We start from the raw sequence: 14,779 nt of genomic DNA on the forward strand, positions 1-14,779 counted from the left end.
AATTCCTTAAATTTTTGAGAAATTGTGCCAATCCAATTATCCCAATTTAGTTCCAATCGTGTTATCTGTTTTGGTGCAAACTTGGCCTAACTCCCAAGGGAGCTGTAATCAGTCAAGTCACAGAGTCGTATACTGTCATTACTTGCTAACACAATTTACAAGAGCACTTCAACACCTCAATTGAGGTTGAGAGATAGCAAGGTTCAATATACATGTATACTATTTCTTGAGAGTCTTCAAATATGACAGACCATCCATTTTCACCTAGAAATCTACCACCTTCCCTCTATGGCCATGACAAAACTTCCAACTGTCTTCTGTTTGCCATATGTTTTGTTCTTCCTATTCGTATTGCTATTTTGCTTTCTCAGGTATGCCAATGGGGCAAGACTGAAGAAAGCGGACACACACAATGTTTGAATTGTTAGTAACCTAGGGAGTCAACTCATACCATCACTTGTTATTTAGAGCCCCTAAGAAGATCCATTTTAATTAGCAGCAAATGGTTTTGCCACTCATCTTCAGTCGTCCCAAGTTGGAATTCTCATAGAAACAAAATGTTGTCATCTGTCATCCATTGGAATACTAGTACATAAAACTAGATATCTTCCACTTGAATGCCTTTCTTTTTGTTTTCTTTTGCAAAATATTTGAAAATGTAGGATTTCAGAATGAAATACAAACTTTCACACTTATCAGGCCATTCTGTCACAAATGAATGCTGCTCTCCTGCAATTAAAGGCCGTTTTCTCTAAACTCAAGGTTATCCACGAAAATTGCACGGTAGCTTTACGTCTACAAACGACAAAGATATACATCTCATGCTGCTTTCAATACTCTGTACTCGTAAATGAAATCTAATAATTCCCGTTCAATAATGACCCGTTCGGAAACTTATAACAGTGCTTGAGAAGAAACGAAAGAAGAAAAAAATATGTATATAAACAGAAAGACGCACACAACAATCTCTCATTTTGGTAGTTTTTAATGTGTACCCTTTTAACTGTGTATATCCCATAATATTTTACAACATCTGCTGTGAGTATGCACAGTGTAATGGGGCAAAAATCTGTACAATGAAAAAAAAACCAATGTAATATTAATAATAGGAATGGTTAGACAGAAATTATAAAAAAAAGGTGTAATAAACTTAGGTGGTAATAAGTTAACAAAAAAGATGATGAAACACATTTCATATATAATATTTTTTGTACATAGTTTGAAAAAATCCTGAATGTTATGCATACTAATCGTTGATGGCAGTTGTGTCAATGCAATGGAAAAATAGAATAAAGTGATTTTTTGTTTGAATTAATGTATATTTGCAACTTGTATAGGATTTAAACATTTAATTTGCATATCATTAATGCAGTTATACCGACATTTTTTAAAGCCATGAAATGTACACGAGTGCAGCAGATAAAAATTTTATTCATGATTATACGTATTTATTATTTAAACTTAGCCAAAGCATTTATCTATGTTTTTTTTTAAAAAAACGTATGTACAGAACTGCCTACAGATAAAAAATAAAATACAAAACAAAAGACATCTTTAAGATTCATCTTAGAACTCCAAAGATGTTCAACAGAATTGTATCTCTGAATAGATACGGCAAACATAATTCTTTCTCTTCAAAAAGATAAAATATTTTTAAATATTTTAACTATTTCATCAATTTTCCCTTATATTTGGGAAAAAAAGCTTTGGCATTGAAAAGGATAGCATTGGATTTAAGGTAAAAAAGAGTTTAACTTAGATATCTGAAACTCAACCAACTATGTGTGCGATTAACAAAATAATACTTCTTATTTCTAAATCTTGAAGTTTATGGAAGATGAAATTTCTGTTAAGTGGAAAACACCAAATGTTCTTTTTGACTGTTTGAAAAGTACTCCAATTGAGGTAACAGGTGGTGACAAGTTCAAACTTTTGAACAAACCCCTGTAAAAGACCGAAGAGAAGGCAAACAGAAATCCCGTCATGGTGTAAAAATTATCTTGTAGCTCATTTCGGCTCTTGTTTGTATGCGGAGCAAATTCACCAGAGAACCATGGCTATGAAACTTAAGTTCTCAACTAAACGAGATGGAAGCGATACTCATGTCTTAAGGTGATAGACGTTTATTAGGATGGTGGAATAAATATTTTCACACAGTGCAGATGTGTAGAACAATGCACAGGCATTGATAAAGGAACTTGTAAGTATATTAGAACTCTTCAGTACAGTCGTCATATTAATTTGTAGTTTATATGAATCTGTTTAAAGTCATACTGCAAATTTTTTATCTAAAGAAAGTGTCATATTTTTAGGCTAGCATAACATGTGTATGAGATCATTGATGCAGCATTTGTTCGAATGTGTCCAATACGATTCCTTCGTACACATGTGACAACTGTGCCTCTTAAACTTCCTTTATCCCTCAGAAGAGCTCTTGAATTTTCATCTTTTCCGTTGAAGGCCTGGATGCTTGGTTTTTCATTTGGAAATAAAGTTGGCAAAAAACACATTGTGAAAACCTTACATTAAGGTATAATACAAAAACCCTTATAATAGAGTCTTATGTCTTATTATGTTGGAAAACACTTCTGCCCTAAACTTGTTCAAACATTGTTCATGACCTGTTTACTGTGGAGCAATGTTTTTGTCATAATAGCTATGTATATAGTCCTGGTCTATCGTCAATCTGTTCTAAAATTACGTCATAATTTTGTATGTTTGGTGGCTGATGTGATGAAGTAGTGCTTCCATGGTAGAAAACACTTGTCAATTGCAAAAAAGTTGTCACTTGTGAGAGTATTTCATAAGCATACCCATGACCATAACTAAACATTAATGTTGGAGATGAACATTTCTATTTCCTAATGGAGTCTGACCCTTGTTGAGGTCAACTTACGCTGACGAAAACCTGATGAAAATTTCCCTGTACAGAGCAGCATTGAAGTGTGAACTGTTCTCCTGTGTGATAGTCCCATTTCTGGGTTTCATTACACAGTTATGTCTGTAATATTTCTTGTTGAACCAAAATGTAAACTTATCTGAATAAATCATAAAATCATTTTTTTCAAAGTCAATGTACACATTTTGATCCATTACCTAAGAAAGATGGCAAATATAATTCCTGAATTAGCTGTCCAGAGTATGACACTGTGAGTAAGTAACTGGTATCTTTAAGAATAATTTTGGACACAGAATGCACTGGGTCTATATTCACAAGGACAGACCTTGAGGCTGATCTCTGACACCAACCCCTATCAAGCTACATCATCATGTGACAGCGCACCGGCCGATCACAACGCAGATATCATATCATGTGGGTGGTGTGACCAACCACAACAAAGGTTCCTGAAAGAGTTGAGCCAATCAGGTGACAGCACACATTGACAAATCAGAGGAGTAGATACAAAGTCACACGACTTCTAATGTCTTTGTGAAAAGACACCAGATTCAAGACTTGTCCACTACGACCAGTTCTTGAGTAATAAATATATACAATGAATGCATATTTCAGTGAGTGAGGTCTCCTTTTTACGTCCAAAAAAACTCAGTGTTCATGATGAACTTCATGGTGCTTGTGATTTCCCTGGCATGTCGTTGCATGTTCTGCAGCAAAGTGCACTGTAGCCAGGCAGGGAACAGTATTCGGCGAGTACTTCCAAACTGCAAAATATTGATTTGTCACCGAGACATTTATTTTCTGCTTCTGTGGAAAAGAAGAACAAACGTAATTGTTAGTCCAATAAAGCAAGTCTTAGATTACAATATCAAACGATAAGATAACAACTGGTGATTCATGAAAATTTTCCACTCCCTTATTGTCACATTAAAAAAATTAAAGACGGCAATTAAACTTTATCTGATATAGTTGCCATTCTGGAGAAGGAAATTTTTCATTTTTCAAAACTCCTGAAATCACATTAAAGTTTTGTACATGGAGTAGTTTATCCAAAATTGACATCATCATCATGGCAATCTGACCAGGTGATTGGTACTGGATGACTTTTTTGTCCAACAATAATAGAACAGAAATTACTTCAGATTGGTGTTAAGATGGCTGGGATGTTTTTGAAGTTTACTTGAAATTGTTACAATCAAGAGTGACTTCCACTGAGGCCTAACCTTCATTATGGTTTCACGGCAGATTTGCGTCTTTCCTTTTTCGATTGTTCGTTATACATGTAGTTGTGTAACAGTTTCTCAGTAATTGAAGGAAAATATGTCGCTACAAGGTTTGACTGAACAGCTATGAGTGTGTAACTGTACATGTTGACAGTTACAATGATCTGAAGGTCAAAATTTAATCCATAACCCTGAGTATGAGTGTAAAGACCCTATAAACCCTGTTTTATGGTGCATGCCAGTCTAAGCCAAGCAGGAAGCCAATTGTGGCACTTTTCGACTGATATTTTCAGCTATTGCAAATAAACACATAAATGACCAAGTCTCTAATCAGTAAGCAATAATAACTTCAAATTCTGTTGTTATGTGTTAAATTGATCGCAACAAAACAAAATCATTACCTGCGCATGATTGTTCATTACAAGATCTGGTATCTTCTGGTCTGGGGTACTGGTCACATTGCCATTTCACTTTTTTTCTATTTGGATAACCACAGACAACCGCTCTCTTCTGTGTTCCACCTCCACATGTCACAGAACACTGTCGAGAAATGGACAATAAGTTACATTTAATTGCAGGGGGACAGACAAAACTTCTCATAAAACGTATTTCTTTGAGATGTAAAAAGAAGAGGTGTACGTAGTAATAACTTCTACTGACAGAGGGCGCTATAATTCCCTAAGGTACTCACCTCTTGCCATTCCCCAGTTTGCCAGTATGCGGGACAATCTTTCCTGTTACATGGTTGTTTGTTGGTTGGTTTCTCCCCTTTGCAGTTTCGATGGTGTGCCAAAGTTGTAACACCGTACTGTGTTTTCATGCAGTTGACAGTACGCAGTTGGGTACCATCACCACCACAGGTCCTCGAACAGTGCTCCCACTCTGCAGCTACCCAGTCATAACTGTGAATGAAAATACATGCAGTGAAAAACAACATCAAATTTTTAACACCTTGACTGATTCAAAATAGTCTTCTACCTACAAAAGGTGGGATTTTAATGGGAAAGATTGACAGTTATAGGTGTTAATCATTCAAACCTTTGAGTAATTTTTTTTTGCCCTTACAAAATATCACCCATTTAATTTTTTCAGAGCTAGACAATTTTTTTCAGATTTTTTCCAAAATTTTGATCAAAGGTTGTAGCCAATGAAAAATTACGCCCAATTGATCCAGAATTATGAAGAAATACAGAAAAAATTCATTTAAAATTGGTAATTGTTGAACTAAAATTTTGGTGGGAATAATTACAGCTCTTAATTATGATTATCATGTGCACACATGCTTGTCCCCAACCACTTTGATTGTATATGCTATCATCTTTATGACTGTCCGTGCTACCAAGTCAACACTAGGTCATGATATTATTGATAAGGTGACTCCATCCAAATTAAAATAGCGCCCTCACTTGCCAAGAGTCTTTCAAGGTAACTTTGAACCAGGCATGATTTTTATCTGCAGTGAAACTCACCTGACTCTTTCGCAAGGCTGCGTGTTGCATCTCCTCTTTCTTTGTTGCTCTGGTTGTTCTTTAGCATCACACGATGTTTTGCTGACAGCCTTGCCATCTCTCTTTCTCTGACAAATATATCTGAAGTACTGCTCACCTGCAAGACATCAGTGTTTTATTTCAAGAGTGTTTCTTTGAGTTTTAAATCAACACAGAACGTGGCTGTAGGAGATCAAAATTACTTGCTATACAAAACCTTAGCCAAACCCAAGGTACACTGAAATTGTGTCGCACAGAAAAGTTCAAACAACTATTTGTACTTATTAGTCTCGCAAAGATTGGCATTTCTTTCCGACTGTCATCGCTGCAGTACTCCTGCGTTCGATTTTAACCTTTGCACAAACCATGGTTTAGCCAAAAGCCATTTTTATCAATATTGTAAACCTGTTTACATGGGAATTGGGATGAATTAAGTTTTAATCTGTTTATTCTGGCAGATGTAATCAAAATTGAGTCTTTCGGAACCTCTCTCGGGTTCAAATGAAGACGATAGGGTGGTACAGTGACCTGTACATCATATCTGATTTTTGCACAGTTTGCACATATCATGCATGATTATTACGGGGACGGCTGTCCACTAATGCTCACAGAAATAAACTTACCTCCATCACACGGTTTACTGCATTGCGACCATCCCATTTCCACCCATTTGAACTTTGAGTCTGCGCCAGGTATTCTGTTAGTATGTCTGACATTTTTTTGTTTCCTGATGATATATTTGTGAGACACGTTCATGACATTGCGTTCACTCGGGCTGGATTGAGACTGGACCTACGGAAGTCAATGATCAGGATACATATTAAAATCACTCAATCACAGCTGATTTGCATACATCCATATATGGTAAAAGAAGTGTGCGAGTCACATTTACCCAAAGACTAGCAGCATGTATCATAAAGTATTAGAGGTGAACTTTTTTCACATGGCCACCCAGGTGAAAATCAGTAATGGGCTAAGTTAAAAATTGTGAGCCTGTATCGCAAATTGTTTCAATAAATAAATTAATTAATACATGATGAAGGAACAGATTTACCGTTTGTATAATTTGCATAGATAAAGAATATTGCTCGAACAAATGAACTGAGTCATTCTGGGCGAACAGTCTTTAGGTTGTTTCAATACGTGATGCTTTGCACAGGTTGGATCAGATATTGTCTTATCCCGTAATTGAATAACTTTTATGGTCTTTCCAACCAATCTTAGCGATTCATAACAGCGCCACCATAAGGCAGCAATGACTAAAATGGCTCTGCATGGAGGCCACTGACAGCTGTCACGGATCTAAATCAAAACTACAACATCTAAGTGCTGAGCTGCACGTTTGCCAGTATACAACTCCGAAGTAAGTCATACAAGTCCTTCGTAGTTCTTTTTATTAACATTCTTTCTTACCAGGATGACGACTTCGGCCTGCAGCGGCCCTCTTGCTTCCAGTCTCTCCCTGTTGCCCCTTACAGAGTAATGAAAATTGGTTCCAGCGACCACAAATGTGGTATCAGTTCTATGTTTACCGTCGTTCCTTAAGATGTAGCGTCCAGTTACCTTCTCCTTAACAGCTGAGACACAGACACAAAAGATTAGTGTTGTTGATGAGCTTTGTGGCGACACACAGACATGCCAAGAACTAAGGTAGAATATGCCTCGGGGACAGATATTCAGGCTCTCATACTTTTACAATACTTTTTACATACTTTTACAATACTTTTTACATACTTTTACAATACTTTTTAAGTCTCCCATTGATGAGGGCTCATCTTGAAGCTATGGCAGTACATACAAATTCACCAATTTTTTTCCCCATAGAATTAACAGAAGAATGACAGCCATTTTGAATTTCAGTGTTGGTGAATGTTGGGTAATTTGCTTCTCCAGTACCAACTTTGACAAAGTCACCCCTAATTTTATTTATAATTTCAAACAAGAATGGTTTAAAATTGCCTAAAAGAAAGTATGAGCAACCGGTCTTGCCAATTTCGAGATGAGTTCTGTCTTAATCATGTTACCCCTCGAGGAGCTACTGTAATTAAATCTAAGTTCATATGAAGTGAAAATTATCTGTAGAAAATTTGCAGTAATCAACACATGACACAAAGTTCTAATTGGTCACTTACCAAGATTATGTACAGAGGGCGATGTTTCAAAAACATCGATGTGACGAGCACCTTTGGGAAGAGTAACAATTCTTTGAACATCTGAAACAGAGAAGAAACATCAAAAAGGGTGAGAAAAATCTGAGAAATTAACAATATTAAAATCCTTAAAAAAGGGCAATGTCCTGAAATCTGTGCAAGAAAGTTAGAGCTCTTTTAGCTGTCATTTTGGCGTATTTCCAAGTATTTTGGGTTGGTCTGTAAAATGAGATTTTTTTTTTATTTACTCTTGCAATAATAACGAAATACATAGCAGTCGCCTATGTGTATGCAATGTTTGATGGTATTGTTTACCACTGTTTCTTGTCCGGACTAAAATAAATTTCTCAACAATAACACTACAATACTTATACGTTTTAGAACAAAAATATTGAGAGTATGAAATGTTACGGCTGTCACTTGTCTCTTTGAAATTTACATATCATAAACAATTTGCAACCACAGTGCATAGTACGTGTTTAACCCTTTCACCACCATGATTTGTCCCAAATCCATTGTTTTCTATGGTAAAATTGGACCTGTACACAGGGAACTGGGGGTGAAAGGGTTAAAGTAAAACCTCACAGTCAGTAATATGTGAAATTTTGAAGGAAAATTAAGATAGTTACTTTTTCTGGGTACTTTAGAGTAGTAGTCGGAGACGTTTTCGCATTCTGAACCATTGCCTCCGCAGACACCGCACCGATCTTCCCTCAGCGAGGAACCCAGCACTTTATCGCAGCCAACAGTCTGGAATGATACAAAAAACAAGGCACCGCATGAAACTTAGAAGCAGTCTATCTTAAGTTGATAAAATGAAGGTTGTGTTACAATACCAAGTGATGGATTCTGTTTCCCTATACCCGGGTCTGCCCTCTCTCTTATTTGGTTCATATTACTGATGAAGTTCTTTTTAAAGTTCATTTTACAGCCTGTTCTTGCCAATTATAAAACTTTCTTGCATTCTGTCAATAACGGTGTCACGTTACTCATGCCTTAAGCATCCATTTAAGAAAAGATTCTTTGGTTTTACTTTCCTCAGAAAAATTCTGGCTACTATTACAGAGTCTGCAATCTATTTGTCTATTTCAGTGCAATGTACACGCAGATCAGCCGGATCAGAGCCTTGAAAAACGTACACTGTTTGTTGTGATAGTTAGCTCCAACCCCTTGTGTTGAGAGTCAATTTTTACACTGCGCCCGAATTTGTTTAGACGGGGAGTCCTTTAATTACCAACATCTCAATTGTTTATCACACCTGACCATGAAATGTACCATTCCACAATAAATTTTTCCCCCAGAACAAACACGATGAGCCATTTGCTCCGACAAAGTAATGAAACTCCGACCAAACTACCGTGTGTGGTCAGTTGAGCTGCCAACTATCACCTATACCAGTCAGAAATGCGTTTTCTGCAAATTCTCATCATGCGAGTAGAGTGATAACTTTTGAATTCCTTGTGAAATTGTGAGGTTTTTGAAAGAGAGATTCGGCAGGACACATTCTGCCTATAGGGGTGGAGGGGGGGCAGTTGCTTACATTAAGCAAGAAAGTGATTTTGAATGAAGGATTCAAACCTATTGCAATGTCATTGAGAAAGTAGATACCTTTCTTCCTTATTTAAGCAATAAGTATCATTCCCAAGACATCTGTATCCAAGTTGTACTCTTGAAATTAACGCTTGTTACCATCCAACTATATTTCCATGACACAAGCAAAGAGGGTTGGAGAAGTGCGGCACAAATGTATGCTAGTTTTAATACTTGGATGGGTGTATGCATATTGTAGTCTTACCTGACATTGACCTTGTACGCAGACATTATCAGGGTTAGGATCATCATACGAGCACTTGGTGCCATCAAGAACGTTGTAACTCGACTCCCTAACTTCGTCATTTTCCAGCGCAATGCAGGTGAGCTTGCAATGCAAAGACTCTGTGAAAGAGAAGATTATATCTGTCATTTCAGATTTTTTGTTGGGGTTTTTGGATATGAGGTTACAGAATGTAATAACATATTCCTGAATGTTATCCTTGAGTGTCATCTAAATTCACAAAACTTCCTCAAACAAGTACTTCATAAACTTTTATGCTAATCCGTTCAAAATCTTAACTTTTCGGTAAAAAAAGTTTTGGATTTTTATTCAATGGTACAGTGTATTTCTATGTAATATGTGGATGTTTTGAAATGATCGGTGGTGATAGTTTGATGTTGTTGGGACTTACTGTCTGCATTTTCATGAGGCAACCATGTATACTTCTTGTTATTATACCTCCAGTTTTGGTAATTGCTTTTGCACTGTTCGGCTCGGTAGTCGACGTTTGAATTGGGACAGTCCTAATGAATGAAAAGACCACACGTGAGAAATGGACCGACTATTTCAAAGCGATGGCATAAAACTATCCGCAGTCTTTTTATCAATTGTCACGTGGATTGTCCTGGTGCTTCGGCCAATATTGTGAGGCAATCGTGGCGCATAGTGAAAATGAAATATGGAGCGAAAACTAAAAAGGAAATATTATCATATTTTCATTGCTATTGACTTGAAATTCTCCATGTTATTTTAAATAAAAACAGTGTACTATGCTACAAACACTAGTTTTACAGATATAAGCCTCTGAGTAATTCTTGCAGTGTACCGATATGGTTAGGGCTTGCCTCCACTGTCTTTGATTGTAACGCTAGACTACTGTACAGTGAAACAAATTCAAGAATTCTTACCTGAGTATTACAAAGTCTGAATTCAACGTTCTTCCCTTTGCAATCATCACCAGAATTTGAAGGCCTGTAGGGGTAGAGGGCACAAAAACCGATGTTATGCTGCGTAACTAAAGAGGGCGCTCTCTATATCGCAATTCAGAACTACATGTAAAAGTCTGACTGTAGCATTCGTAATGAGTGAGATACTGAGAGATAAAAGTGATCTGAGTGTACAGTCCTCGATCGATGAATTTATAATGCTGAATGAAATCAAAGGAGCCAACGCTTACTCTGGATTGTTGCATTCTCGAGTTCGGAGTTGTGCTCCAACGCCACAAGTCCTGGAACACTCTGAGTAGTCACTCCAGTCTCCCCAGCCTCCATGGACAACTTCGATCGTGGACTCCACACACTCTCCATCCAGACAGTACTGCAAATGTTTGCATAAAAATAATTTGTTTAGAAATTAGTAACACTTTTCTTCATTTAAAAGAAAATCATGAATTTCGTAGTAGCAGCATCACAAATATGATATTTTCAATTGCAAGAGGTAAAAAAGCATATATGGTTGAAAAGTAAAATGCCAGGGACAAATTTGCCACCTTCTTTATGAAAGTGATAGTACAACATTGAGTCATTACAAACTCATTTTTAAGATTTGACCAAGGCTTTCGTTTGTTTTCCGTTGTTCCTTTGCAACAAAAAGCAACTAAAAATGTTTGTAGAATTTCGTAAACGTGCGATTCTACAGATTAAAGATAGTTCACGAAATGAGCAATGACGAAATGTGCTTTGAGCATCGATGCTTACCATTCCTACACCACAGCTTGTGCCTGCCAACGGTGGGCCTTTCTTGGTTTTGCAGTGTAGAGGGCTGTCTGGATGTGTGCACCATAGCTGTTGACACATACTTATCCCCCTCAGCTGTAATCAAAATGGTTGATGAAATATGTTAGCCTGTTAAACAGGAATGTCACGGTAATTTTCACTTTGAAAAGCTGACTCGATTGTGATAATGTATAATACGGAGTAAGGTTCTACAACTCCGGATGACACGGAGAAGCGTTTCTGTTTCCGCAAAGGTAATACTTACACCTTCGCAGAACTTGTATCCATCACCGAAGTCAAACCGGCACTGGTCATCTGCCGAATAGATTAATCCGGGTAATTCGTCATTCACCTCCGGCCATTGCTTCTGGAATGGATCATCGTCTAGGCAAGTATAGGCACTGTAACGTAGAAACCAAATTAAAAAAAAAAGGTAAGACAAAAATCCGGTTTAATCTAGCTGAAACCCATATTCCTCCAACGGCCTATGCATCCTGTGGTTTGAAATTACATGACTATACAGCTATCGCATCGATGAGGACATACGTGAATCTTTCAAATGACAATGTTTGAAAAAAAGTAAGGAGAGGGCCATATCGATTATTTTCGATGAGTCTCTTTACATAGTTGCTTCAAAAACTACTTATGCTACCCAAAGTCTACCCAGCCGCTTCAGTGATTTTGGACTCATCACTGCATGCTATTCAACAGTGAATCTGAACTACGTCGGTGAGTCTGACTTCTTGTACATCGTGTCTCAATATCAGAAGTATGCAAACGAGGACTTCTATAACGGCTGCGCTGATTGGTCTTCATGAGGGGATACTCACTCTAAGTAATTTGAAAGCTCACTCTTGCTGCACGTCGACCAAAAGTAGCTGTTAAAATTGGCCTGCACGAGTGGGGCCATGATACTCCCAGCATTGGCCTCGTCCAAACATGTGTTGCCCTGCCCATCATGCTCCATTCCTAAACTGCAACAGTGGAGGAAACAAGTAAACATATAAGGATTTGTATATTCAAAGTAGGTCAACTAGTTCAGGTGTCACTAGACTTTATTGCATAGTTCTTAACGTGAAGTTATGTATCTGAAATTTTGTGCGTGTGTGACTATCGACTTTTATTTCGAATCTTCAAAAAGATCATGATATGTAAATCACATAAATACAGAGATTGAGTGTTTGTTGTGATGATGGTAAATTTTAAAAAAGTAAGCTGAAATTAGTAACAGGAGAATCATCAACTACTTTACTGTGACAAATAAAATTGTTCTGGAAAATAGTATGTGAGCTCTAAGTTATGCATAAATTGTGCCAATCATAATCATGCTACTAGCTAAATAACACACCAGTGCAGTGAACAAAAGTTTCCAATATTCTTGTCGAGGTATTTGAAATTTTTTCTCAGCACCCATGTCTGTGCCACTGTTTCTTCTCATGGAAATGATTTAAGCTTTAATATACAGCTATACTGCAGTGGAATAAAGTCAACATCATGGTGTATTGAACCTGTATACCCCCATTTTCTGTGAACAGGGGTTTAGGCCAAACCATGGGTGTGAAATTTAAGTAAGACCAGTGATTGATTGATAAGAGCATTGCAAGCAGACTGACTTACACGTGTCCTGTTTCATGCGCCACCACAAATGCCGACGACAAACCATCTTCTTGATTGAGGGTACAGCTTCTGTATAGATGACACATTCCCGTCACTGGCGCATAACCTATTCAAGATGATATAAGAAGTGGTATGACATTACAGGAGAAATAAACTCCATTTTTTGTGGTTAGGGAACATATTTCATTTGAATACAAATTGTAACACCTGGTGTGATTGTAAGAATTTGCATATTTGCTGTTAAGCTTTAGCAAGGTACAAGAAACTGAAGCATTGATTGTCAAGCCACAAAAAGTATTAGCTGATTGGCTCATTTGAGGGCCAGCAAGCCAAGTCTGTATTAGTTGTGTATGTACATATTTGTATTGAGGCATGATCAAATTGGTCACCAAGGTTGACAAGTCACTGTTGATACCTCATGTAACGCTTTTTTCTTTTCAGAAAAAGGACAAAAGCCTTTGATTATGTTTTCTATAATGCAGATTAGGGGTGCCTTCAGGCATTACCTAACCTTCAAATCAATTGGTATCATATTAACCCTTTGAGTGCTGTAATTTTTCCCACCAAAATTTCAGCGCAACATTTTACCAAATTTTATGAATTTTTCTGTAATTTTTTGATAATTTTGCATCAAATGGACATCACATTTCATTGGCTACAGTTTTTCACCAAAATTTTGGCAAAAATCTGAAAAAACTTGGCTGGGGCACATTTTATAAAGGTGACAAAAATTGACTTTGGCGCTCAAAGGGTTAACAAAAATGAACTGAGTGGATAAAAATGAACACAGATCATAAAATATCAACTGAATACCCTTTAAGTACTCTTTCAAGATTAATGCATTGCATACAAGATTTAATCAGTAACAGATACACCAATGGCATAATTTGAGAAACAAAAGATTTTCTGACTCTTTCTCAGTTTTTTGGTATCAGTACAGACCTTTTTTCTAGAAAAAGTATTTAGAAGAGGGAAAAATAAAAAAAAATCACAACAATCATCACAACTCTACCCCAAAAGGTAAGCTGATGTTAACAAATCATCATATCTTCTCATATAAAAAGAGTGTTGGGAATTCTTTGGATCTTTTTATGTTCCCCGAAACACCTTAGCCGTGGGAAAACTTGCAAAAAATTCAGGCAAAGGGTTTTCAGAAACAGTGTGGCTGGTCTTGACAAAGAAATAAGAAATTATTTTGCAGAAGGAAAAACAAGGTGCAAAAAAAAAAAAAATCTCTCACCTGCTGGCCCAAAGACTTGTCTAGAAAGAAAGATAGCATGATCATGATGGGGATTTTCCTTGGTCTTTTGCGCATTTGCCCATTTGCATACATTCTCAAGGCTTTTGGATGGATTATTAAGAACTATAAGGTTACCCTACAAAACAAGAATAGTGTCCACAATGTTGACAAATACCAAACAAAACAAAACAAACAGAAACAAACTACACACGCAATATACCACACACAGGTACCACTAGACGCTCACCTGCATCGCCAAATTCTTGTCTAGTCAGAAAGACCCCGAGATCAGGCAGATGCAAAAATTCCTGTCTATTGGAACTAACATGCTCATTTATCCAAGTGCAAACTTTGTCTTTGCTGAGTGACTCATTACGGTAAATTATCAGGTTAGCCTATAAAACAAGAAGATGTTAGTTGGAAAGGAAAGAACTTAAATAGGATAGATTGAGAGGTCGTTAATGCCTTGTATATTATTTCATGTTGGTCCACCATCATAGAGCACGTTGGAGTTTACCCTTTGTTTGCTGGCAAGAGGATTATGTCAAAAGCATGCTTGGAATTTTTGTTACTAAGAAGAAATAACATAGTAAGGTAGCCAAGCATCTATGAACAGAGAGGAAGAGTTAGTCTTCATC

At 37.0% G+C, this 14,779-nt stretch overlaps 1 protein-coding gene across 4 annotated transcripts in view; it reads right to left on the reverse strand.

Moving 5' to 3' along the window:
* Positions 1 to 967: 967 nt before the first annotated feature.
* Positions 968 to 14,779, reverse strand: part of LOC139122751 (A disintegrin and metalloproteinase with thrombospondin motifs 3-like) — a 50,942-nt gene continuing 37,130 nt past the window's right edge. For all 4 annotated transcript variants that reach the window (XM_070688436.1, XM_070688437.1, XM_070688435.1 and 1 more), the window contains 17 exons: positions 14,142 to 14,277; positions 12,902 to 13,007; positions 12,115 to 12,258; positions 11,550 to 11,685; positions 11,267 to 11,380; positions 10,747 to 10,886; positions 10,478 to 10,541; positions 9,982 to 10,093; positions 9,552 to 9,691; positions 8,386 to 8,506; positions 7,739 to 7,819; positions 7,020 to 7,183; positions 6,230 to 6,398; positions 5,589 to 5,724; positions 4,811 to 5,021; positions 4,521 to 4,659; positions 968 to 3,703 (listed from right to left, as the gene is read on the reverse strand). In XM_070688436.1, coding sequence (XP_070544537.1) covers positions 3,564 to 3,703; positions 4,521 to 4,659; positions 4,811 to 5,021; positions 5,589 to 5,724; positions 6,230 to 6,398; positions 7,020 to 7,183; positions 7,739 to 7,819; positions 8,386 to 8,506; positions 9,552 to 9,691; positions 9,982 to 10,093; positions 10,478 to 10,541; positions 10,747 to 10,886; positions 11,267 to 11,380; positions 11,550 to 11,685; positions 12,115 to 12,258; positions 12,902 to 13,007; positions 14,142 to 14,277 — 2,253 coding nt within the window. In that variant the 3' untranslated portion in view covers positions 968 to 3,563. The remainder of the gene's footprint in view (positions 3,704 to 4,520; positions 4,660 to 4,810; positions 5,022 to 5,588; positions 5,725 to 6,229; positions 6,399 to 7,019; positions 7,184 to 7,738; positions 7,820 to 8,385; positions 8,507 to 9,551; positions 9,692 to 9,981; positions 10,094 to 10,477; positions 10,542 to 10,746; positions 10,887 to 11,266; positions 11,381 to 11,549; positions 11,686 to 12,114; positions 12,259 to 12,901; positions 13,008 to 14,141; positions 14,278 to 14,779) is intronic.

This window comes from Ptychodera flava, chromosome 22 (genome assembly GCF_041260155.1).
Source record: "Ptychodera flava strain L36383 chromosome 22, AS_Pfla_20210202, whole genome shotgun sequence".
Lineage (NCBI taxonomy): Eukaryota > Metazoa > Hemichordata > Enteropneusta > Ptychoderidae > Ptychodera > Ptychodera flava.